Raw genomic sequence first — 27,198 nt, 5'->3', positions numbered from 1 at the left:
GAATCCCTTCTTGTCACCAGAACTAGTGTCCCCATTGGAAGATTTTCCTTCTATTAATTATTCTGGGGACAACCCAATATTAGGGACTTGCGCTCTCTTTCATTGATGCCATGGCAAATAGGATGAATCTATCTCTATTTGGGGTGAAGGTGGACAGGAGAGATGACATTAGGATCTTCACCTCATCCAATGAGGGAATGCCCTGAATTCTATGAAAAAAAATGCATTGTGGAAATGGTGGCAGTGCAGAGAGAGCGACCCCATGAGGTCAGTGTGTAGAGGGGAAGCTGCTTGACACAGGAACTGGAAGGTTGTGGCTATCATTGTCATCTACAACAGGGATTGTCAGCTTCCCTAGCAGCCCCTTCGGTATGGTGTATATACAGACTTCCATTGTACCATTGACTTCCATTGTACCAAGCTGAACCAACGTAACTATGTAATGCAGGTCATACCTGGATATCAGCTTTATGAATTATTTCACTCTGGCGAAATACCATAGTTTGTGAGGATGATCTAAAGGGCCAGGGTTTCCCAACTAGGGTTCCTCCAGAGGTTGCTAGGGGTTCCTTAAGCAATTTCTGCCTCTCAGATAAGTTCCCACTGACACCATTGATCTTTTTCGCTATCTGTAAAGGGGCAATTCTTCCCAATGACCAAGAATGACCCAATGACCAAGGATCAGTCTTCCCACTGACCATCACACTAATGTATCTTGAGTGGTGGATATAGTAGTTTTATCAGGGGTTCCCTGAGACCAGAAAGTTATTTCAAAGGTTCCTCTGTGTTGAAAAGTTTGAGAAATCTAAAGGATGCCAAGTATGGAGAAGTGAAAGAATTGGTGTTCGCACAGATGGCGATTTCATGTGGTTAGTTTGGAGGAGGCCTGATATAAGATCACTCGGCACATCAGCTGAAGGAAGTTGCTGACCTCCATAGGAGGAGACCATGTACTGTAACTGGGTCAGATGATGCTCAGGGCTTCCTTCATTAACATAGTACAGACACATGGCTGGGGAAAGGGTCTTGGCTCATATGGTCCCAATGAGTACTAAACGCCAAACTGAAGCTGGGCCAAAACTGAACCTAAAAAATGATGGATAAAAGTACAGGAAAATTAAGTCATGCTTAGGCCTCATTCACACGGGGGGGGGGGGGGGGGGAATACTATGACATATGCTGTGTAAGGGTTGTGTTTACCCACATGGGGAAGAACAGGGGTTTTGTGTTTTATTCACTGGCAGTATGCCTGCATATGAACTTACTAGAAAATTTTACTACTCTAGGAGAGTTAATTCCCCAGTACACCCCCTCCCTCCTTGTATGTCATTGTCCCTTTTCTTGGAGTGAGTGTCTAATAACAGCGCGTACTGTCCCAGCTCCTCCACCCCTCCCTTTACCTTTCTACATATTTTTTCATGTACCTGTCAGGGAGGAGCGATGGGGAATACTATAGAGCAGCGGTCCCCAACATTTTTGGCACTAGGGACCGACTGCGTGGAAGAAAGTTTTGCATAGGCCCAGCGGGGGTGTGGGTGTTTGGCTTGCTGGGGTATGCAATTTTTCGCAGGCAATGGCTGGTGTTAGCACTTCAACCATCACAGCACCATGGTTGATATGGTGTCAGGATGATTTAAGTGCATTACTTATATTGTTACAATGTAATAGTTCAACTCACCATAATGCAGAATCCGTGTGAGCCCTGAGTGTGTCACTTGTCACGCCACTTGCCACCAGATGCAGTTTGTCACTTGCCACGCCACCTGCCACCAGATGTGGATTGTCACTGCATTAGTGACAGCACTGGTCCATTGAGCACAGAGGCAGGCAGGTGTGTGTAGCCACCTGGCTCTGAGGGTGGAAAAGCAGTGATGCGGGGCGGACGCTGAGAGATGTAATCTCTCTGCTCGCCTGCCGCTGCACCTCTGACAGTAAAGCCCTCGTGGCAAACAGGCCCGGGGGTTGGGGACCCCCCGCTATAGAGTGTCACTTGAGTAACAGCTTTGGGTCCATTGGGGCCGCTGACATTACATCCAAGATGGCGGCCCCATCAACAGTCTCAGAGCTTTTGCATGGGGAAATCTCATCAATGCACCACAGAGGGCAAAACTGGAAAAAAAAAATTATAGATATCACCAGTCCTCCTTCTTAAAGCTGTAATAAACCCATTAAAAAAATGCCCCCCTGCAGGTTTAAATCATAATGTACTGCATACTAGCATGGTATGAAAGACTTGCCTGTCATAATGTGCCCTTTAGCTCTACGGTATCGCTGACCCTATGGGTCCCAGGCGCTCCTGACTTCCCCCTGATCTTTCTTCTGGGTTGTGTCACTCCAGCCATTGAATGACTGGGCCTTGATATCACATCATCATGAGATCAGGAGGCGTTGTGGCACGCATGCACAGCTAGTTGTATGTTACCACTGACAGTTAGGGAGAAGCACTTTTGACTACCTGTCAGCAAGTTTAATTCCTGTAAAATCATTTTGTGTGAATGGGGCAAAATGCTGGCGCTTTTTTTTTTTTTTTTTGCAATTCACAAGAGTGTAGCATGTGAAGCCAGTACAGATCATCTAACTTGGTTAAGTTGCCCGTTGGTCTGTGACTCATAGTGTTAGCTTTTAGATGAGTTTGGCAGGGAGGTTAAAGTGGTTCTAAAGGCAGAAGGTTTTTCACCTTCGTGCATTCTGTGCATGAAGGTAAAAAACCTTCTGGTTGCAGCTACCCATCCCACCTCACCCTTCTACTTACCTGGGCCCTATCTCAATCCAGCGATGTGCATGAGAGCAATGGCTCTCTTGGGTCTCTCTCCTCATTGGCTCCTGCTGCTCTCAAACACATCCAGTGAGCCAAAGGGAAAGAGAGAGAGGGGTTGAGCCATTCTATGTGTGAATAGACAAAGGGTTTATTTACTACAGCTAGAGAGGGCAAAGTTAGTCACATTTCTGCATAGAAACCGATCATCTTCTATCCTTGGCTTCTTCAATTAAGTTTTGGCAATAAAACCTGGAAGCTGGTTGGTTTCTATGCAGAATGGTGACTAATTTTGCCCTCACTAGCTTTAGTAAATAAAGCCTATGTCTATTCACAGGAGCGTGGCTCAGGAGCAAGCCTGCTCGAGTGCAAGAGGCTTGCTATGGGGGCAATCAGCAAGGGGGAGGAACCAAGACTGCCTATAGGGGACCCAAATAGAAGAGGATCTTCTTTAAAATGACTTTAAAGGGGTTGTAAACCCTACTTTTTATTTATTTATTTATTTATTTATTTATTATTTTTTAAAATGTCATACTTGCCTCCACTGTGCAGTTCATTTTGCACAGAGTGGCCCCGGTCCTCCTCGTTTGGGGTCCCTCAGCAATGCTGGTAGCTCCTCCCCGCATTGAGTGTCCACGTTGGTGAAGGCTCTCCTAAGGTGGACACCCATGTGGGCACGCTCCCGAGTACTGCATCTGTGTACATTCACACAGAATGCAGGACTCGGCCCCGCCCCCCCCCCGACACCCACGTTATTGGATTGGATTGACAGCAGCGGAAGCCAATGGCTTTGCTGCTATCAATCTATCCAATCAAGAGCCGAGACAGTGGGCAGAGAGGAAGAGCGCGTTTCCACCGAGGAAACGAACGGGCTCAGGTGAGTAAAACGGGGGGGGGGGGGGGGGCTAGGGGACCGGTCGGTGTCAAGTTTTTTCACCTTAATGCATAGGCTGCATTAAGGTTAAAAAACACAAGGGTTTACAACCCCTTTTAAGAATGACTGCTCTAGTGCTCACACCTTCACTTTTTGGAAGGTCTAAGGAACACATGTGGACAATCTGCAAAATAGCTACTTAGTGGCAGTAGCTTCATACTACCGGTATCTAGAGATACCTGTTATGTTAAACTTGCAGAATGCGCACAGCTATCCTCACCTGCGTCATTTACCTAAAATATACGCTCGTGGGAAACATACTATACATTACCTTTTAAATGATAGTTCTAATTATAGTTGGAGTTCTCAGATAATGTATATAGTTCACATGGTTTGTTTTGTTGCAGATCGTCTGGACTCAGGATGAAGCTTTTGCCCAATGTCTTGGGGTTTTTTACCCTCCTGGCGAGTCTTGAACAAGTATATATGTGGCGTCCAAGGAGTCCCTTCAGCCAGATGTTTAATGGAGTAAAAGTTCCCTCCACCACTAGAGGGGATCCTGGGGAGCCACTTTTTCTTACCCCATACCTGGAAAGCGGGAGGGCTGATGAAGGTAAGAAGGAGGGGGGAATAAACAATCTGTGAAATAAAAAGCGCAATTGGAACCAATGGTAAAAATCCCTCCCAGCGCACATGTATCAATATCTCCAAAGCTGCTACTATAACAAATATACTATACACATATGTTTGAACTTGCTAAAAGCAAACGCAAACATAAGCAGCGCTAATTGGTCAACATTCAGGTCAACATATATAAGTCCTATATTGACACACGTGAGTATAAAAGCTGTGTGCCTGTTCCCAATCTGGGTTGAATGGCAAGAGATTGTTGCAATAATGACCATTCTCGTCGCCACACCTTGTGACAGACCCCACCAATAGGTAACGACTCACCAGATCACAGCAAAAGCCAAGCCTAATATGATATTTTTGTCTTGCGGTCTGTTGAATGTCAAACTCTTCATCTATATTAACTCGCCACCATGAAAGACATTCACATAGCGTGATATTGTTATCATTTTAATCCATAAAAACCCCTCTTAATACATTGCACTTACAAAGAAAGCGTGTAATATCCTCTAATAACATCAGACTGTGAGTACAACTCTCACCAACCTTTCGTTGAAGTGAAGCAGGCAGTTCCTGGGTTGAGTGGCACAATCATGTCTGTACAGATCGAGCGCATGGTCACGCCCTCATTAAGGGCTTTTTATGGATTAAAATTATCATAACAATATCACGCTATGCGAGTGTCTCTTTTGTGATGGCGAGTTGATATAGATGAAGAGTTTGACATTCAACAGACCACAAGACAAAGAGATATTCTCATATAAGGCTCAGCTTTTGCTGTGATCTGGTGAGTCGTTACCCATTGGGGGGTCTGTTACAAGGTGTGTTGATGGGAACTGTCGTCATTGCAACAATCTCTTTCTATTCAATCCAGATTGGGAACAGGCTCACAGCTTTTATACTCGTGGGATGTGAATGAAGGACTTTTTTAATATGTTGACCAAGAAGCGCTGCTAATGTTTGTATTTGCTTTTAGGAAATTCAAACGTGTATAGAATCTGTGAAATAGGTTTCCTTTCGCTAACAAAACTTTTAAAATTTTCGTGCAGCCTCCTTTTTTTCACAACTGCATTATATTTTCTTTACAAAGTAACATTTATGGAACATCCATAGCACAGTTAGTGGCGTTTTAACCCCTTTTTGTTCCTATGTCCTGTATTATTCAGCGTTACCTTTTTTATTTCCGATAAACCTTTTTTTTCAGCACGTGAGCTGAGCCTTGTGGGCTTCCTTCCAAGTGTGAATGTGAAGAGTTATGCAGGATACCTCACCGTGAACAAGACCTATGACAGCAACCTCTTCTTCTGGTTCTTCCCTGCTCAGGTATGACCACAAACTCTACTGTTGCTTTAACATTTTATGTAAATTCTGCACACAATAAGCAAGCATGTGAAAAATAGAGAAGAGATGGACCACTTATGCGCTAGCCAATTTATAAACTATATAGAAAATCGTGATAAAAGGATATGGAAATATAAAGAAGCTGCCAACACTACAATGTGTCCCTACAAGCGTTAAAATAATAGTGTAGCGCTAACTTCAAATAAAATAACTTTCAATGTCCTTCTCAGTCCTAAAGCTCGATACCAGTGATCCATTAAATGGGGATAAAAAACAACCCATAATATAAATCTGTATGCAAAGAATAAATTACCCTGCTGGGTAGTGTACCAATTTCCAGTGCTATAAATGACAAATAACCAATCCTGCAGATATATGATGATAGTGCAACCTTAAATTTATATATTCAAAACAAATATTACACCCTACTGGGTGGTAAAACCATTTTCCAGTGCTGTAAATCAGAAGTTCAAAGTCCACTAGTGATTTTTTTTATTTTAGGTACTTGTATAGCGCCATCAATTTACGCAGCACTTTATATCTTCTTAGTACATTCACATCAGTCCCTGCCCTCAAGGAGCTTACAATCTTAATTAAATAAGTAATCCAAAAAATAAGTGCAATCAAAGTTTCTTGCGTGATGTATCCTGTTGGATAGCGGGGAATCAACTTCCAGTGCTGTAAATCCTATACAGTATCTCACAAAAGTGAGTACACCCCTCACATTTTTGTAAATATTTTATTATATCTTTTGATGTGACCACAATAAAGAAATGACGCTTTGCTACAATGTAAAGTAGTGAGTGTAAAGCTTGGATAACAGTGTAAATTTGCTGTCCCCTCAAAATAACGCTACACACAGCCATTAATGTCGAAACCGCTGGCAACAAGTGAGTACGTGAAAATGTCCAAATTGGGCACAAAGTGTCAATATTTTGTGTGGCCATCATTATTTTTCAGCACTGCCTTAACCCTCTTGGGCATGGAGTTCACCAGAGCTTCACAGGTTACCACTGGAGTCCTCTTCCACTCCTCCATGGTGACATCACGGAGCTGGTGGATGTTGGAGACCTTGCGCTTCTCTACCTTCCGTTTTGAGGATGCCCTACAGATGCTCAATAGGGTTTAGGTCTGGAAACCTACTTGGCCAGTCCATCACCATTACCCTCAGCTTCTTTAGCAAGGCAGTGGTTGTCTTGGAGGTGTGTTTGGGGTTGTTTTCATGTTGGAATACTGCCCTGTGTCCCAGTCTTCGAAAGAGAGGGGATCATGCTCTGCTTCAGTATGTCACAGTACATGTTTGCATTCATGGTTCCCTCAATGAACTGTAGCTCCCAAGTGCCGGCAGCACTCATGCAGCCCCAGACATGACACTCCCACCACCATACTTGACTGTAAGCAAGACACACTTGTCTTTGTACTCCTCACCTGGTTGTCTCCACACACGCTTGACACCATCTGAACCAAATAAGTTTATCATGGTCTCGTCAGACCACAGGACATGTTCCAGTAATCCATGTCCTTAGTCTGCTTGTCTTCAGCAAACTGTCTGCAGGCTTTCTTGTGCATCATCTTAGAAGAGGCTTCCTTCTTGAGCAACAGCCATACAGACCAATTTGATGCAGTGTGCAGCGTATGGTATTAGCACTGAGAGGCTGACCCACCCCCCACCCCCCCACCCCTTCAACCTCTACAGCAATGCTGGCAGCATTCATACGTCTATTTCCCAAAGCCAACCTCTGGATATGACGCATGTGATCAACTTCTTTAGTCGTCCATGGTGAGGCCTGTTCTGAGTGGAACCTGTCCTGTTAAACTGCTGTATGGTCTTGGCCACCATGCTGCAGCTCAGTTTCAGGGTCTTGGCAATCTTTATAGCCTAGGCCATCTATATGAAGAGCAATAATTCTTTTTTTCAGATCCTCAGAGAGTTCTTTGCCATGAGGTACCATGTTGAACTTCCAGTGAGCAATATGAGAGAGTGAGGGCGATGACACCAAGCTCTCCGCTAATCTATTTATAGCACCCACCCCAACACAAATTTCAGGCTGGTTTATCTCTGTTGCTGGAGAACTTGTCAGAAGTTATCATGCTGATAATAAAGGAACCAAACAGCAGAATGACAAGGGACAGTGTGAGAGATAAGTAAACACTGCAGATATATGTGCCTAGGTAAAATTTCATGAATCGGGTTTACATCCACTTTAAAATTGCAATATTCCACATAGCGCAATCTCCGCCAAATTTCACAAAGGAGCAAATAGCTGAACTTTCGGCTTCAGCCACGACCGGAAGTGACTTCACCCGGCTCCTCCCGACGCGTTGTCACCAATCACGTGACTTCCTTAGGGTGAACCCTGAGAATATCCATGCGGTTTAGCCAGCTACTGTCGCTCCAGCATAGATTGTAGCATGGGGGTGACAATACTGGAAATACCAAACACTTTGTGTGTCTGCACGGTTGCCTGTAGATTCAGTGAAGGAGCACAATGCTACCACTACATTGCAAGCCAGTGATAAAGCGTTGTCACCCTTTAACAGGAAGTCAGATTCCATGAAAAACTTGCAGGATCAAGGGGCAATCTTTATAACATACAAACAAGTCCTTTTAAAACATTGGGTTCTGAAGGCTTAAAGTAGAACTAAAGGCAAAACTTTTTTTTTTTTTCCCCCATTTTGGAGAGAATGGGGGGTATTTTATTCCTGTCTTTGTTTTTTCTTCCCCACGTCTGTTCATTTCGGGAAATTTCTCTTAACCCCTTGGCACCGGCCAAATGCAAATATGCAGTCTCTCAGCGCCTGATCCTTGGTGCAGAGAGGCCGCGTATTTGTGTGAATTGCTGTCCATACAGCTGTACCGAAAGCGATGTGTGTGCTCCCTACACAGTTACTGGTGCCTAACCGAAAGCTAGATTGGGAGTCATCAGATCAAATGACAGCCAGTCACGGCGGTCACATGCTCTTAAGCCTCATCCTGCCTCCCAGAGTCATAAACCTCTTAAAGGCCAGGAGGCACCCGAGTGAATAGACAAAGAGAGGGTGAAACTCCCTAAGGAGGACACAAGGCAATAAAAACCTGACAGTTGTTTTAAATCCTCATCCTCATCATCCATCATCACGGGGGGGGGGGGGGGGGGGGGCGGGGATTCATTGACTTTAGCTAGCAGTGCAATTTAGTTAGTACCTGTTAATACTGTCCAAGGAACAAAGTAAAAGTCCATGCGTGAATTGCAGCTTTTATCATCCTGTATGCATTCCCTTGTAGCTCTTATTGTACCTGGGTAGGGCTGAAGCCCCTTTTCACATGATTCCATGCTGTATACTTTCCTGTATGTGTCTGAAGTACACTTGGAGGGTAGTAATTGCTCAGATTCAGGTCCATTTATGTGAAGATAATGGCAACTAGAAGGTTTTTGCTATGGGGGGGGGGGGTAACCAGCTGCAGATGTTCAGTGCTCAGTAAGCCAGTTTAAACGTAACATTTTCATCTTTGATTATGGTGTACTCTTTAGCTTGTTGTGTAGTTGGCTTCACTGAGCAGCTTGTTAGCCTTTGTTCACATCTAGATGTGCTTTTGAAAATGATCCTGCTACGACCTCCTTCTGTCAGCCCCCTCATGACGCATAGTTTGAAACTATGGGACTCCATACGGTATTCTGGCAAACTCATGTCCCCATTCCTGCCACTACTCCCTCTTCTGGATAACCCTATGTCCCACCTGGCTCGGAACAACCTCACATCTATTCGTGGTGGCCCGCCCATGGGTTTTCACAGGTTCGTCACTTTCTTGGTACCCGCACTTTCCCCACATGGTCCTCGATCCGAGATACCCACGAAGCTCCGCCAGCCGAATTGTTCCATTACATTCAGCTGCAATACTGGATAACTTCCCTCCGACGTCTTGACTCCTTCCCATATCAAATGACTGCCTTTGAACACACCTGCCAGCATAGCCTAGGCGCCCGCGGCACCGTCTCCATGATCTACTCCTCACTCACCGGCAGCGACTCCACTACCCTCTCGTACTGAAATGGGAATTTGATCTGTCCCCCGTAGACATTGCAGACTGGAGTAAAGCCTGGTCCAGCATAGTGAAATGCTCTTTTAACACAGCCACGTTGGAGGCAGCCTGTAAGGTTCTCCTACGCTGGTACTGGGTCCCAGCCAGCATCACAAAGTCAAACCCATCCTGTGGTGATGGATGCTTCCGGGGGTGTGGTCAGCGAGGAGATTTCCTCTTTCATGTACCTTTCTGCAAGGACCCCAAATTTGCATTGCTCCATTGACCGATCCCAGGCCTCTTCTCTCACCAGCAGAAACTAGCCACATACCTATTTATCGTAGCTAAACGCACAATAGCAAGAGCCTGGAAAGAGCCGGCTGTTTCACTTCCGGAGGTTAAAAATACCTTGACGACCCTCATGATTCATGAAAAAATGTCCAGTATCCTCTGACTTCCAGATCCGCTCCCCCTTACCTACCTTAGCCCTTGGGTCTATCGGCTCAGGCATAACGCACAGACCCCCGGACCCGGCCCGAGGGTCAGTGTTGGTCTATAGTTTAGATCTTTATAATATGTTTTATTTTGTAGCTTTGCGTGAACTTCTGTCTTATGCTCCATGCCCATATTCCCTGCGTGGGAATTTATCTGGTTACCCTTTGTTTTTATGAAGGAGGAAAAAAAAAAAAATTTGTACCAGAAAATTGTCCTGCTTGCCATATTTTATATATACTGTATATAACCTATAAGGCTCTATGACAACACATCTAAAATGCAGCTAAATCGCACAACTCGTCTACAATGCACCGCAACCACAAGACACTTAAAGTGTTACTAAACCCAGGATCCTGCATTCACTATATCTGATCTCCCACAGTACACAGAATATGGAATTGCAATTTTTTTTAGTAAATATAAACTGCTAAATACCTTTTTCTCATCAGCAGTTAGAGCAGTCTTGTGACTTATATCGGTGTCTGGTTTAAGCTTGTAGGAGTAGTTTTCATTCTACTCTGACAGTCCTATGAGGCTGCAGGACCCCTGACCCTCTGTCTGCACAGTGCTGATTGGCCCTGTGCTGATCACATGCACCTTCCCAAGAAAAAAAATCCCTCTAGCAATACACACCAAACTGAGCAGGTGCAGAGTGACTCCAAAAGCTCTGTACTATCAGGAGATGGATTGGCGACAGTGGAAGAAATGGAGGCTCAGAAGACCGGATCAAACAGCCTTTTTTCACAATGCAAAGGATTAACCCCTTAGGTTCCACAGTGAGTGTAACAGTCATGCTTTACTGCAAATACAGACTGATTTTACTGTTGTGGGTTTAGTAACACTTTAAAATGTGCACCATGCTGATGGACACATTGAGAAAGCAGGCAGCAAACCTTAAATTTAACCTATTCCTGTTACAAGCATGCTCTAGTCCAAAGGGGATTCATGTTCATATTTATTACTTTGATAGTGTTGTGTTCTCTAGCACAGTTCTACACTATGTACACTAGGTGGTGCTATATAGCAATATTAGTCTTCATACCAAACATTTGCATATCCTGATGATTTGAAATTCGTCATGTATTATCCTTTAATTAAATGGTGAAATAGATACATCTTGTATTTTTTGCATTGATCCCCAGGTATCTTTAGACTTTAGATGACCGTCTTAAGACCTGGCTGTGATACATCTGTTGCAGTGTCAGACGATTCAAAAACCTTGTCTGTTTTTTTTTTTTTTTTTTTTTTTCCCCCACGATAACCTAGCACAGGAACAGTTTGCACCTCCCTAACTTGCATAGCAAATGTTGGTGTGGTCCTATATAATTTCTGCATTTGGTATTTTAAATTTAAAACTAAACGCACACTGTTTAATTTACATTGTCCCTTCTATTTCTGTATATGGATGATGACACTGTAATTTTTTTTTTTTTTTTAAGTAAAGTTCCTTTTTCCTAATCAATATACACCTGTCACATGACCCAACTCTTTCCCAGCCTGTCTGCAGGGAAACCTAAACGGGAGGAGCTTCTAGTCCTTTGCTGCTGTTCACATGTTCCAAATAAATAAAATCAGCCTTTGGAATACAGAGTAAACATTTTAAATAACTAATATCCATAAACTGTTTTAAATTGTCATACAAATATTTATTTGAAATCTAATCTTTATTATTTTTTGGCAGTAACATGGTGTGGGTGGATTTCTGCCAGTCACAGGCTATGTCACTCCCCTCCAGCCTGTGTTTTTAGAATAAGAGGGAGGTGAAGCCTCCATCAATCTACATCTCCACTATGTTTAGCTGGTTAGTGGGCATGGAGAGAGTGGGCTGTCATTTACCACTGTGTATACGCCCACATGTGTGACTATGTAGTCACATGGGCTGCTCAGATATGATGGGGAGCAAATGCTCAGCATGGAAACTCACAGAAAACTGGGCATGTGCAGAGTTGCCACCAGGGCTGAAAAATTCCTAGATGCATTGGGTCCATGTATAAAAGGTGGAGATGGAGAGCAGCAGAATACAAAATCGAATCGCATATTAGGTAAGGTTGAATAAAGACTATATAGTTCAACCTGTGTAGGTGCACGTGTGTCAGTATTTCCCATATCCCTGTATGGCTGGTTCCTTTAAGATGGACATCTAAGAGTTTCTTAAAACTATTAATACTCCCTTCAGCCACCACCAATTATGGAAGAGAGTTCCACATCCCTATTGCCCTGACAGTTAAAACCGCTTCTCCAATCTCAATGTGTGGCCCGTGTCCTCTCACACTCCTTGTGACTGAATGGTTTTTTTCCTATGCTGGGATCACCATTGAGGCATTTGTAAATCGCCATCATGTCCCCTCTCAAGCGTCTTTTCTCCAGCGAGAATAAATTGTGTTTGCAGTCTTTCCTTGTAATTGAGGTCCTCCAGTCCCCTTTTTGGTTTTGTTGTGACTGTGCACGCTGTGACTATGTGAGTCTAAACAGCCTGTAATACAGCATTTATTGATATATATATATTTTTTTCATGATGTGGGTTTAATGTTGGGCATCCACAATAGATCAATAGTAATGACTTGCATATAACTGCAGCTGCCTTTAACCTCTGGATCTACTGATCAGTTTGGGAGCCAACTTTCAATAGAGATACCTCCTGCTTTTAAGAGTTTTCTGAGTTCTGATTTACTTATACAATGGTACAGTTTTGCTTGGTTAGCAGTACAAAAATATGGCAGCTCCCTGTAAATAAAAGATGAGGCTGTAATCCTGTTTTTCCAAAACAATGAGTGGAAGGCTTTTGGAGGTCGGCCAACTGAACATCTCCAAACATTTTCATGACTGCAAGATTTTTAGATGTTTAAAATCTCATATTTCAGGCTTTTAAAAGTTCTGTTTTCTCTCTCTCTCTTTTTAGCAAACATTTCTGAAGTTATGTCAAAATAGTGAAACCTGAGTGGATGTTCTTTATACTGCACAAGGCATTAACTGTATATAAAAAAGTCCAGTGTTTTAAAGAAGTCCGCTTTGGTTTCCAAGAAGGGTAATCCATCCCAAAACGTTTAGCGTAAACTATGCTTTAAATACCAAGCTTTCCCTTTTTGGGTATAGCTAAAACTGCCTTGATGCATACTGTAAACCTTTGCATGACTTGCTCTATAACCATGTGCTATATTAATGCTTATTTTATCCAAAATGTATTTTCTTCCTATTTGATAACATACAGGTCAACCCAGACACGGCTCCAGTGCTGCTTTGGCTACAGGGAGGACCTGGTGGAACGTCGATGTTTGGTCTCTTTGTGGAGCATGGACCTTATGTAGTCACACAGAACCTCACATGTAAGTAAACATAAGCTAGTTTTAGGTGTGTGTTTCGATCGGTGTTTCTCAACCTTTTTCTAGTCGGGGTGCGCTTGAAAAATATTTAGTCTCGAGGTACCCCAGTCTGTGACTTGGTTCACGTTACTGCATGTCGCGGAGCTTGCACAAAATTGCGCTCGATTCTGACACTCAGACAAATTGCTTTTTTAAAAAAGGGTCGGGGACTTCTTTCCCTGCATTTCTGCGGGTAAGGCAGCCCATTGAAATTGATGGGCTCCCCTACATGCAGCCGCACAGATGTGAACCAGGGGCTTGTTCACGTGTGAGGTTGCAGGGATGTTTTACCACCCCCAACTGCTTCCCCTTTAGCTTCAGAGGCAGCAGTTGCTGTGGTGGTGTTGCATTAAGAGGGTTAAAACAGGTGTGAGGAGGCAACATATTGCCTCCTGAAAAGTATGAGCATGGATTGCTTTTCAGCAGCAGTCCTTGCTGCTATTATAAAGAAGCTCTAAAAAAGCAGTTCTGGAATAGGAGTCAGGATTAAAAGATGCGCACACGTACAGTATATACCTAATATATATGTAGTGGATATATAAAGTCTACACAGCCCTGTTAAAATGTCAGGGTTCTGTGATGTAAAAAAAGAGACAAAGATAAATAATTTCAGAACTTTTTCCACCTATTTAATGTGACCTATAAACTGTACAACTCAATTGAAAAACAAGCCAAAATCTTTTGGGGGGGGGTGGGGACTGATGAGAAGAAAACTGGTCAGGGAGGCTGCCAAGAGGCCTACAACAACATTAAAGGAGCTGCAGGAATATCTGGCAAGTACTGGCTGTGTGGTACATGTGACAACAATCTCCCGTATTCTTCATATATCTGGGCTATGGGGTAGAGTGGCAAGACGGAAGTCCTTTTCTTACCAAGAAAAACCAAGCCCGGCTACATTTTTCAAAAACCCATCTGAATTTCCAAAAGCATGTGGGAAAATGTATTCTGGTCTGATGAAACCAAGGTTGAACTTTTTAGGCCATAATTCCAAAAGATATGTTTGGTGCAAAAACATTGCACATCACCAAAAGAACACCATACCCACAGTGAAGCATGGTGGTGGCAGCATCATGCTTTGGGGCTATTTTTCTTCAGCTGGAACAAATGCCTTAGTCAAGGTAGAGGTATAGATGTAGAGATATTGCCTTGAAAAATTATTCATACCCCTTGAAGTTTAAATTTTTCTATATCTTTTCTACATCTACATCGCTCCATCTCTACTGTTTTTTATTGGGATTTTATGTGATATACTAACACAAAGTGGCACATAATTGGGAAGTGGAAGGAAAATTGTGTGTGTGTGTGTGTGTGTGTGTGTAAAATATATATACATACACACACACACACACACACACACACACACACACACGCACACGCACAATTTTCATACTTTTGGCTCTGTATGCCACCACAATCAAATTAATTTGGATTGTTTGGTTTTAATTTTAAGTGCAGACTTTAAGCTTTAATTCAAGGGGTTAAACATGCATATCAAGTAAAATTTTTAGGAACGGCAACCATTTTTATGCATGGTGCCCCCATTTTCAGGGGCTCAAATGTAATTTGAACAAATTAATATAATCGTAAATAAAATGTTCATTTTTAATATTTTGTTGAATCCTTTACTGGCAATGACTGCTTGAAGTCTGGAAACCATGGACATTACCAAAGACTGGGTTTCCTCCTTTCTGACGCTTTGCCAGGCTCTAACTGAAGCTGCCTTCAGTTGTTCTTTGTGGGTCTTTCTGCCTTTAGTTTTGCCTTCAGCAAGAGAAATGCATGCTCAATTGGGTTAAGATCAGGTGATTGACTCGGCCATTGCAGAATATTCCACTTCTTCTCCTGGGTTGCTTTTGCAGTGTGTTTTGGATCATTGCCCATCTGTACTGTGAAGCGCCGTACAATCAACGTTGCTGCATTTGTTTGAATCTGGGCTGACAGTATATCTTTAAACACTGCAGAATTCATCAATAAACACCAATGACCCGGTGCCACTGGAAGTCTTGCAACCCATGCCATCACACTGCCTCCACCATGTTTTACAGATGACGTTGTGTGCTTTAGATAATGAGCTGTTCCAAGCCTTCTCCACACTTTTTCCCCAGTCGTCTTCCAGGACAGCCCTTGAGAGATGGAGCTCCTCCCATCGCCACAGGAAGCACATTGCCATTCAGTTCAAAAGGTGGTTCCTCAAGCCTATGGTCAGTCATTTGTGTTTCCTCTGTCGGAGGAGCATGTTGCTGAGGGACCAGATAGTAGTAGGGAGGACATCTCTCAGTGGCTGCCTGAAGGGAGGAGACTGGGCAGGCGGACTGGATCTTAGCCAGTAAACGGTACTATGTGAGTCCTTGCCGTCGTATGGCCCTACCGTCCAGCGTTCTTAGGAGCAGACCCGTTGCCCACCTCCTTCCAGTGCTTGGTGAGGGTCAGTGGCAGGATGGCACATGTTTCCCCCGGTAGATGTAAGGCCGGTGAGGTGGCGAGGCCGTACGTGCCTGTATGGTGCATCTCTCCTTACTATGCTGAGACACTGCCGGGCCAGAGATGCCGTACTCATCACTTCCGACAGAACAAGCGTCATCGCTGCACGCCTAGACTTCCAGTTCCGGGACTCCAGGGCGCAAGGAGGAAGGGGAGGGCCAGGCTGGCCCTACAAATTCCCATCCAGCGTCCAGCAATACCGGACTAGCGGAACCGGAGCAGAGGGGGGACCATGGAGGTGAATTCCAAGACGCTATAGGCGAGGCAGGCACCAGCCAAGCGCAGGTAGGCTGCTGGGCAGACCCCATGCTTTGCTTGTATAACCTGTAGTGGTTTGTGGGCCAGGACTAGGGAACCCCATGGTGGTGGACCCCTCACTGTCTCAGAGGATTACAGCCCTTTTCTGTGTTGCAGGCAAAAGAGGCACTCAGGGAGGAAAAGTCTGGCTGCAAAAAATGTCCCAATTGTGGGAATAAGCTTTCTTCAAACTCTCTAATAGAGCTTTGTGCAGGCAGTGCATTGCAAACCTGCTTAAATCAGAAGTTGACTCCCCCCTGGCTAAATTTCTCAGCTCTTTTAAAGATGAGGTAGCCTCAACATTTAAATCCCTCAGAGTGCTAATTTCAGATATGACTACATCAGCCTCAACCAGTAGCGCAGCTGCGATTCCCTCTTCTCCAGGCCATACAACTTCTAGCGGGGAGCCCCGAAGTACCAGGGAGCAGAGCCTGGCTTTAGTTGTGCCTGAATCTTCTCACTCTCAGATTCAGAGCAGGATGAAGATCAGGCCGTAGCTAACAAAACTGCAAAATACAAACTGTCCCTTTTTGAAGGGGTGGACGATTTGTTAGGCGCAGTATATGATGCTCTGGAAATTTAACGAAGAGGAAGTACAATTGTCCAGACATGATAGAATGTATGAGGGCTTGGGGAAAAAGAAAGCAAAAGTTTTTCCAGATTGGGCGGAGCCAGATAAAGCCTTTTTTTCTAATTCTCTAAAAAGGTTTACTTTTGACAAGAACCCAGAGGCTGTATGGAACAAAAATCCCAAACTTGATGCACCACTGTCTAAAGTCTCAAAGCAGTCTGATTTAGCTTTTGAGGACATGGGACACTTAAAAGACCCAATGGATAGGAGAACAAACATAGTCTTAAAAAGGGCCTGGGATGCAGCTATGGCCAATCTGAAGCCAGCATTAGCCACAACATGTGTGGCTAGAAACCTGGAGTTCTGGTTGTCACAACTGCAGGTACATTTGGTCGCAGGTACCCCAAGTGGAGAGCTTCTAAAGTAATTCCCTATGCTGTTCAAAACAACTGGTTTTATATCTGATGCTTCAACGGCTGTCAAGTTCGCAGCTAAGACTGCAGCACTCTCAGTAGTAGCCAGAAGGTCTGGATGAAAACTTGGGAAAGAAACATGGCTTCCAAGATGTGCCTGTGCAGTGTTCCTTTTACCGGGGACATGGTTTTTCGGCCAGAGTTGGACACTGCCCTGGAGAGGACAGCAGATAAAAAGAAGACATTTCCCGCAAAAAAAGAAAAATTTTCAAAATACATTTTTTTCGTCCTCAAAGGGAACCCCCAAAAACAGATAAGGAATTCAGACCAAAGAAGAATTGGACGGGACAGAAGGGGAAAGAAGGTATTCTCTTTAACTGTCCCAGTCAGAACCCAAAATCTGCCGGTGGGATGAAGGCTGAAGGAGTTTCTCCCACAATGGCAAATGATAATATCAAACAAGTTCATATTACACATCATAAGGAGGGGTTATGCCCTAGAGTTTCACAGAGATCCATCCTCCAAATCGCTGGTCACAAAGCTACCAAGAGACACGGAAAAAGCCAGGGCCTTACCCTTACTAATCAGGGAGATGTTAGATCAAGAAGTATTGATACCAGTCCCAGTTCAGGAGCAGGGGGAGGGTTTCTATTCGCACGTGTTTGTGATAAAGAAACCAGCCGGAAAATTCAGACCGATTATGAATCTCCGGCCCCTGAACTTATCTATCCTATATAAAAAGTTTTGCATGGAGTCCATTTATTCAATAAAAAATCTTCTGCAGAGAGAAGTCTTCGTGGCAACTTTGGATCTAAAAGATGCCTATTTATACATTCCAATAAAGAAGGAATGTAAAAAATTTCTTCGTCTGGGAATTCAAATCGGAGACCAGATTTATCACTGTCAGTGCAGAGCACTTCCCTTTGGGCTGTCATCACCACCGAGAATTTTCACCAAAGTGCTGGCCGAAGCACTAGTCCCCTTAAGACTCCAGTCCATTTGCATTGTCCCATACCTGGACGATCTGCTCATTACGGCTCACTCAGAGGAGGCCCTTTGCCGGGACTTGGATGTAACGCAGTAGAGCTTACAACGTCTGGGGTGGATTATAAATCAAGAGAAATCCTAAACCAGACCCAGTAGAAACAATTCTCTTTTGGGGTTACGACATCCAATCCAAAGAACAAAAGATAGTGCTTCCGGAAGAGAAGATATCCAAGCTGAAACGGAGGATGTCTTGCCTTCAATCCAGTCGCAGTTGCACTGTAAGGGAAATGATGTCAGCATTGGGCCTTATGACCGCATCAATACTGGCCATACAATGGGCCCGCTTCCAAAGAAGCCTACAGAGGTTCCTCTTGGAAGACTTGAAAGACAAGGACCTAGAAGAAAAAATTGCGATTCCAGTCAAAGTAAAGTGATCTCTGTGGTGGTGAAAAGACAGAGAACCTTCACAAAGGGGTACACTGGATACTACCAATCACATCCATACTGACAATGGATGCAAGCAGTTGGAGGTGGGGAGCTACTGGGCCCAGGGCAAGTAGACCCCAGAAGAAAGTGTTCTCCAACTGGAAAGAACTGACAGCTAACTGCAGAGCTTTACTAGTGTAGCAATAACTCTCGGTGGAGCTGCTGGTTTAAACGGGCTTGTTACCTTCATTCTCCTTCCCTCTGTTTCACCGGCACCGGGTCTAGGGATCCATTGAGCTTACCTCTGGACGACACACGCACCAACACTTGAGTACGTTTTCAATGCTTTATTAAACCATCAACGAAGGAAGTAGCAGGAAAGAGGCAGAAGGGAAACTGCAGAGGAAAACTCAAATACCTTTTTAGTAAGATTCTTGACAAATGTCCTTTGGGGTTGGATATTTTAGTAGAATGCACTCCCTTGGTGGGACACACGCCTAGATAGGCCTCTCTCACTAGCCTAGCAGCCAGTACGTAGCACGAACAAAAGTCTCTGCCACAGACTTGTTTGGGATGAACCTGTACGATCCTCTGCCACAGGATGTATTGGTTCTTTTGTGGTGAATGTCAGTCACAGTGCTTGAACCTTTAAAGCAACACTATGCTGTATAATCACTTTAGGATACGTCCTCCAACTGAGTCACCAGGCCCCTCTCCTGACCAGCACGTTGCATGATCCTTCCATGACGGGTCCTCCCCTGGGATCTCCTCGGTTGTCCAGCTTCTTCACTCTGCATAGACAGCTCAGGACCATTCCTCGGCTGCTGTGGTAGGCCCCAGACAAGCTTCTGGGCCCACCCCTGCGCCGCAGCAACGTGGGCCTCCGGAACGAGATAGCTCTCTAACGCATACCTGTCGGCCAGGAGGGCCAGCAGGTGGCTGTAAAACAAACCCAAAAATATGGCGTCTGTCCCATAAATACCCTCGCCCAGAATGCAACTCGGAGGACCACCTCCACCGAGTTGTCTCCGGGACAGAAGAGTATCCATACGCTTAGACACGCTGCCTTTCCAACACTAGCCAGCGGTAACAGCGACACCCATGGCTCAGTATGGAAGCACACGCAACGTCAGCCAAGCTGGAACAGAGGCAAATCTAACCTTCCTAACGAACAAGTTACTAAATTTACCTATCAGATGGTAGATCGCAAATCTACCAGCGCTACACTAGCATTTCAGGAACAGGTCCAGGGTCAACACCTCCAGATCCGTTCCAACAATACGACAGGAGTAGCGTATATCAACAAACAAGGGGGTACCAGGAGTCCCCGGTTGATGTTAACAGCCAAAAATATCTTCCGGTTGGCAGAAAGCAATTTCATATCCATCTCTGCGGTACATCTGAAGGGGGAGCAGAATGATACTGCAGATTTTTTGAGTCGACAACAAGTTTCAAATCAAGAATGGTCTCTACACCCAGAGGTATTCAAAAACCATGGTGGCATACTGGGGGAAACCAGAAGTGGATCTGTTCGTGACCAGGGAAAATGTGAAAGTCACAAGTTTCTTTTCGCTTTGCCCAGGAGACCAACCCCTGGTGGTGGATGCCCTGCAGAGCCCCTGGATCTTCAACCTTGCTTACGCATTTCACCCCCTCCCACCTCAATCCGAGGCTTTTAGCCAAATTTCTGCGAGAAGAGACCCAATTAATCTTGGTAGCACCGTTCTGGCCCAAGAGACCCTGGTTTGCAACTCTTCTGAAGTTAGCAGACCAGGCCCCTCTGAGGCTGCCCCTCAGACGGGACCTTCTTTCGCAGGGACCTCTACTGCATCCACAAATCTCTTGATTTTAGCCTTTGATAATAATACGCCCACCTCCTGGAGAGTGTCCTTCACTTGTCTGGATGTTGTGAATGGGTTTTTCTTTACCATAGAGAGGATCTTGCGTTCATCCACCACTGTTGTCTTCATGGACTGGATGGCCTTTTTATGTTGCTGAGCTCACCAGTGTGTTCTTTTCTCAGAATATACCAAACAGTTGATTTGACCACTCCTAATGTCGTTGCTATCTCTGATGGATTTGTTTTTAGTTTTTGAAGCCTTGCAATGGCCTGTTTTTTACTTGCATGGACAGCTCCTTTGAACGCATGATGTAGGTTCACAGCAATAAAATCCAAATGCAAATACCACACTTAGAATCAACTCGAGACCTTTTACCTGCCTAATTGATGAAGAAATAATTGGAGTAGCCCATACCTGGCCATGAAAATCTTTTGATTCGTTTGTCCAATTACTTTTGGTCCCTTGAAAAAGGTGGGGGGGGGGGGGTGGCTATTCTTAAGAGCTGTAATTCATTCCTAAACCCTTCCTTCGATTTGGATGTACATACCCTGAAATAAAACCTGAGTGTGCACATTCATATAAATATAGCTTGAATATGTTTCGGTAAATTACCGGAAAAAAACTAAAATTGTGCCTGTGTCCAAATATATATGAACCTAACTATGTGTGTGTGTGTGTATATATGTATGTGTGTGTATGTATATGTGTGTGTGTGTGTGTGTGTGTGTATATATATATATATATATATTATAAACTGCAGTTGAAAAGTGCAGTTTATTTGCCTTTAGTAAATCCTCCCCATAATTTCCTTGACCCACAAAAGAAAAAAAAAAATGCAAATCAAGATTGGTGGCTTACCTGCAGTGTGCTTGTAAAGGCTGTGTAAGTGTGTATACATGTGATATATATATATATATATAATATAATCTAATATAATCTATCACATGTATACACACTTACACAGCCTTTACAAGCACACTGCAGGTAAGCCACCAATCTTGATTTGCATTTTTTTTTTCTTTTGTGGGTCAAGGAAATTATGGGGAGGATTTACTAAAGGCAAATAAACTGCAGTTTTACTCCTTTGCAAATGCAGTTGCTCCAGAGCTTAGTAAATTAGATGAAGCTTTACTTTGCAAAGAATACCCAATCACGTGCAAGGAAAATGGGGGAACAAAGTGTGTTTTCTTGCACATGATTGGATGATGGAAGTCAGCAGAGCTTCCCCTCTTTTTGCTCTTAAGCAACTGCACTTGCAAAGTGCACAGTCTATTTGCTTTTAGTAAATCCCAATAACTGTTGGTCAATGGATCACCATGGAAGCCAGGCAACTAGCATTTTTAGAGGGTCTGCTGTGGGAGTGTAGGCATCCTCCCAGCACAGGATTTCTAAACGTATCCTAAAGTAACTCTTGTGTACTAGCCCTAAAGGGTAATGATATATCTCTACAAGTCACATGTGCATTTTACAAATTTACATGAATGCTTCTCGCATTCCAAAACATGCAAAGGTCATAATAAAGCCTGAGCAGTGACCCACGGTAAAATTTATTTGTGAGTTCATGGCTGGATCTGAACCTTGTGTTTGTGAAGAGGAAACGGCTGTGCCATGTCAGTGCTATTTTCCTTGTATTTTTGTTTATGACTGACCACATGTTCTTGTGTCCTTATAGTGGTTCATCGGGAATTTTCCTGGACAAACAAATATTCGATGCTCTATATAGATAATCCCGTAAGTCTTGCCTTCTAAGGAAAATAAGTAACTTGTGTGTTGTCGTAATTAAAGCTGAACTCCAGGCAGATTAAAAAAAAACAAAACACTTTACACACAACTATATCCTTATTCTTCGGAAAATAATCCTTACACATCCACTACTTAACCACTTGCCCTCCGGAAGATTTACGTCCTTCATAACCAAGCCATTTTTTGTGATGCGCCACTAACTTTAACTGAAAATTGCGCGGTTGTGCGACGCTGTAACCAAACAAAATGTTTAATTTTTCTCCCACAAATAGAACTTTCTTTTGGTTATATTTAAACCTCTATTGATTTTATTTTTTGCGCTATAAACAAAAAAAAAACGACAATTGTGAGGGGGGGAGAAAAAAAAATATTTTTTTACTTGCTGCTATAAAACATATCCAATAAAAAAATGGAACAATTTAGGCTTATGTATTCTGCTACATATTTTTGGTAAAATCCCAATAAGTGTATATTGACTGGTTTGTGCAAAAGTTGTAGCGTCTACAAACTATGGGATATTTTTATTTGTTTACTAGTAATGGCATCAGCGACTTAAAGCAGGACTGTGATATTGTGGCGGATAAATTGGACACGGACACTTTTTTGGGACCAGTAACACTAATACAGTGATTCTTGCTTATAAGATATGCATGGTCACTGTACTAACTGGGCGCTAACCCCTTCCCAGGAGCAAACCGGTGGGTACCACGGACTCTATGTCCACCGGCACCCAGAGATCCACCTATGTAAACAAGGCAGATAGCCGTTCTGTCAGTACAGAAGTCATAGATCCTGTGCCTATGCAGAACAGGGACACAGATCTATGCCTTCCCCCTAGTACATGCACCTCCCTCACAGTAAGAAAACATCAGCTAGGCAAACAGTTAACCCTTTGATCTTGATCGTGTTTCTTACTGTGAGGGAGGTGCTTGTACTAGGGGAGGGCATAGATCTGTGTCCCTGTTCTGCAGAGGGGGACTAGGTAATCCGACAGGTCGCCCCAGTGTAAACCGAGTCTTGCTGTCCAGTCCTAGGCCGGGGACAGATCTAGTTGTAATAACTTAAACTATAAAATGAGTAAGGTGTGCTAGTGTGATACATTTATTATTAATTTCTCTACAGGACTGCTGGAGATTGTAGTGCTGTTGGGAGATATCCAGATGGCTGGATTCTTTTTACTAATTTATTAATGTTCTCTGCTGACAGTAAGCAGTATGCTTGTGCCAAAATTTGCTGCCCGCAGACAGTAATTAGCAACTTGCCTGACCATGCAGCAAATAGTGAATGGACATGTCATGTGGTAAAGGGAACACCAAGATAACTAATCTTTGGAAGAAATAAACCAAAAAAAATAAATTCCATCAGTGCAGTGTGATCGTGGGCACTTAGTCTGGAATCTTAAGTGTAAATTATAAAGTCAGATTTTGTACGATGTCCCATGCAGAATAAGTAGTAGGCGCTAATGAATGCAGGATCTGTTGCATTTTTTTAACTCTTCAAAGGGACCTTCAAAAATGTTACTGCTTTTTGACCGACTTTTTTTTTCATTTTCATTAAGGGCAATACAGTATTTATATATTTTTCATTTGTGATTTTAGAGGTATACATTGATTATCAAAGTATTCCAAGATAGAATGTAGTGAAATACTGTGGGGAAGATTTACCAAAACTGGTGCACACAGTCTGGCGCAGCTGTGCATAGTAAGTGTGACGGAACCGTCCAGCACCCAGCTTGGGTGCTTCTGTCAAGATATAGCTTCCTCCAGTCTGGACCCAAAAAACAGGTATTATAGCTGAATATTGCACGCGAGAATCTAGCCAACACTAGCTTGGATGCTCTGGAACTGGAACTCACTTTATTGTAAAATCACATAGAATATATAGCACACCAGATCAGTTGAGCCTAATCACATTATCATATTCAAAGAAAAGTGTATACAGGAATATAATTAACATAGCTAAGAAACAACCAACATAAACGGTATGCTAATCCACCTCTAGCAACTAATAGCCGACAGTGATTTAATGAATTGGTTACTATACACAGCTGCACCAGATTCTGAGTGCACCAGTTTTAGTAACTCTTCCCCGTGTGTGTGTTTGTGTATATACTATGCATTTTTTAATCTACGTGTTAGTCCCATTAGGAGGATTTTGAATCCTGAGCATAAATTAACTTTTAGTACATGTGTATATGTTGTACCTACAATAATTGTTGTTTTGTGCTAGGTTGGAACAGGCTTCAGCTTTACAGGAAATGATAAAGGTTATGCAGTGAATCAAGATGATGTGGGAAGAGATCTGTACAGGTGTGTGCTTTTGATAATATACCTTGAATTCAATAAATGTGTTCTTACCACACAGGTTTTCTCAAAACCACAATTTTCAGACCCTTCTCTAATGTATTTGTGACTATAAGGGGCTCATTCACATGGGCAGAGCCTGCGCATCTGGGTCCATGCATACCTGTCTATATCGGTTTTGCGGGTGAAGTCCGTACAGCCAATGTGCTCCCATTCACTTCATAATAGCTCTAGACATTGCATGGGACTAAGTGCCCATGTGAATGAGCCCTTTATAAATATTGCACGACAAATTTCTAAAATGTTTATTATCTTGTATCTCCCTGTTTTGGGATAATATACTGAACCAATGTTTTTGGAGGGTCTCGTTTATTAAAGCCTTGGTAGGGTTCAGTGTTTTTCAACTCCAGTCGTCAAGGCGCCCCAACAAGTCATGTTTTCAGGCTTTCCATTATTTTGCACAGGTGATTTGATCAGTTTCACTGCCTTGGTAATTACCACAGATTTTTCATCTGAGGGAAATCCTGAAAACATGACCTGTTGGGGTGCCTTGACTGGAGTTGAGAAACACTGGTATAGCAAGTTGTACTTGTACTTGCAATTGACAGGACTTTCGTGTTTAAGACAATTCACCAGTTAAAGTGTTTGAGTGACAAACTGAAGAAGTTACTTGTAAGAGCAATGAAACCTCTTCAGCAATACAGAACATTTCCAGCTGAATATGACCAATTGCTTTTTGCTATATTGAAAATAAAATAACAAAAATGAAAAGAATAAGATTATTGAACAGCCGTCTGCCAGGCCTTCGTTGGTAAGGCTGTGCCACTGGTTATATGCTCCCATTTTAAACCCTAGTGGTATTACAGGGCAGTGAGATTTTGCTGGGTGGAGAGAAAATCCTGGATAGTGTTGTCAATGATAGATGGTAGGGGTGATGATGGGGCTGTAAGTAGATCCCTTTCAACCCAGAAAGGGTGGAATTAAACTTATGACACAATATTTATTTAATGGAGCAAGTTTCCAAACATCCATCTACAGAAAATATGAACCTACAGTGGGTAGAATGCTGGCATGGGTTCCCAGAGTGGAGAGTTTCATTGCCATCTGTTGTTTGGGTAGAAATACAACTACAAGCTCCTGCATGACAGTCTAAATGGGTACTAAATGCATTCATTATGTGATGCACAAGCCTCATAGTGGCAACAAAGTTATTTTACTTTTCCTGACTTAAACAATTCCTTCATCCTTTGTTTCACACTTCCCCTCCCAGACACTGCAGCTCGCAGTGTGAGGTGTTGATCAGCAACAGAGGCAGTGCCGTCAAGCTAGAAAGCAATGGGCAGGACTAATGGTAGCCAGATGATTGCCAAACTCTACAGGTTTGTGAGTCGGTAAAAAAAAATTTCAGGGGGCGCGTCTATTGGCAAACAATGCTGATACACGCCCCCTGGATTTTTTTTTTTTTTTAAATCCTATTGCGGTGCAGACAGCCTATATTAGGGTGATAACTGTGCTCTGAATTTAGGAGCAGTGCAGCATCATTGCCACACCATCACAGGAAACTGCATTAGGTGAACTTCACTGGTAGGATCAACAGGTACTTCAGGGGCATGCAGAGGGCTAAGGAAAAAAACATAAGTGCAGATGCATTTATAATTCGGTGCCGCAGCACATATCTCTATCAATAGGAGGTCATAGATATATTTTAAGTGAAGAAAGTTGCTCGCTTTGAAAGACTGAATGTCAGAACCATGCTTAATAGAATTGTGTGTAACAGCTGCTTTCTTTTGTTTCATTTGTGTTCCCTCTTTTAGTGCACTCACACAATTTTTTCTAATCTTCCCGGACTATCAGAAAAATGACTTTTATTGCACAGGAGAGGTAAGGAACACCAGAATTTTTGTTTGGCCAGTTTTTGCTTCTTACATTGCTTGTATAAAATAGTTATACACATTTAATACAGGGTGCTTCTGGTACACACTTTAAAGCGGAGTTCCACCCAAAAGTGGAACTTTCGCTTTAAGGAGTCCTAACTCCCCTGACATGCCACATTTGGCATGTCATTTTTTGGGGGGAGTGGGTACCTAGTTTTGATAGGTACCCAGCTCCCGCTATTGCCAGTGCTGCTTAGGCGACTTCTCCTCTCCCCCTCCCTCCCTGCAATCTTCTGGGACAAGTCACAGGTCCCAGAAGATTACTTGGCCATTTATGACAGCGCAGCACGACTTGTGCATGCGCAGTGGGCACCCGGATGTGAAGCCGCAAGCTGTCAAAGCAGGGCCCACACTTGTGATGCAGAGGAGAGGCGGAGGAGAGAACCGAGTTCTTCAGGCAGCCGCATCGCTGGATTGTGGGACAGGTACTGTAAGTGTGTGTTAGAAAGTGAGCAACTATACTTTTTGTAGCTGCTGACTTTTAATAACTGAAAAATGAGTGGAACTCCGCTTTAGAGAGGTTAATACATTTTCTAATAAATTCCAGTCTTTTCTGCTTCTTTTTAACTAATGTGTGTGTGTGTGTGTGTGTGTGTGTGTGTGTGTGTGTGTGATTTAATCTACTAAGATTTACAACATACCAGTAATTAATTCTGCAGAAATGTTTAAGGAAGATGTCTTGGGTTAAAAAAAATAAAATAAACGCATATGCCCACCTCGGTCTGATACTGCAGTTGCCCTTTGCTGG

The 27,198-nt window shown here is 43.4% G+C and overlaps 1 protein-coding gene across 1 annotated transcript in view; it reads left to right on the top strand.

Annotated features, from left to right (window-relative positions):
- CPVL (carboxypeptidase vitellogenic like) overlaps positions 1 to 27,198 on the top strand; it is a 212,441-nt gene that overhangs the window by 18,676 nt on the left and 166,567 nt on the right. Inside the window, exons 2-7 of the mRNA XM_073630166.1 lie at positions 4,037 to 4,242; positions 5,464 to 5,582; positions 13,304 to 13,418; positions 22,143 to 22,201; positions 24,443 to 24,522; positions 26,331 to 26,397. Of these exons, the coding sequence (XP_073486267.1) occupies positions 4,053 to 4,242; positions 5,464 to 5,582; positions 13,304 to 13,418; positions 22,143 to 22,201; positions 24,443 to 24,522; positions 26,331 to 26,397 (630 nt within the window). The 5' untranslated portion in view covers positions 4,037 to 4,052. The remainder of the gene's footprint in view (positions 1 to 4,036; positions 4,243 to 5,463; positions 5,583 to 13,303; positions 13,419 to 22,142; positions 22,202 to 24,442; positions 24,523 to 26,330; positions 26,398 to 27,198) is intronic.

The sequence above is a fragment of the Aquarana catesbeiana genome, linkage group LG05 (genome assembly GCF_042186555.1).
Source record: "Aquarana catesbeiana isolate 2022-GZ linkage group LG05, ASM4218655v1, whole genome shotgun sequence".
In the NCBI taxonomy this organism is placed as follows: domain Eukaryota; kingdom Metazoa; phylum Chordata; class Amphibia; order Anura; family Ranidae; genus Aquarana; species Aquarana catesbeiana.
Note: the sequence above shows the minus strand (reverse complement) of the source record. Positions and strands in the feature narration are given on the sequence as shown.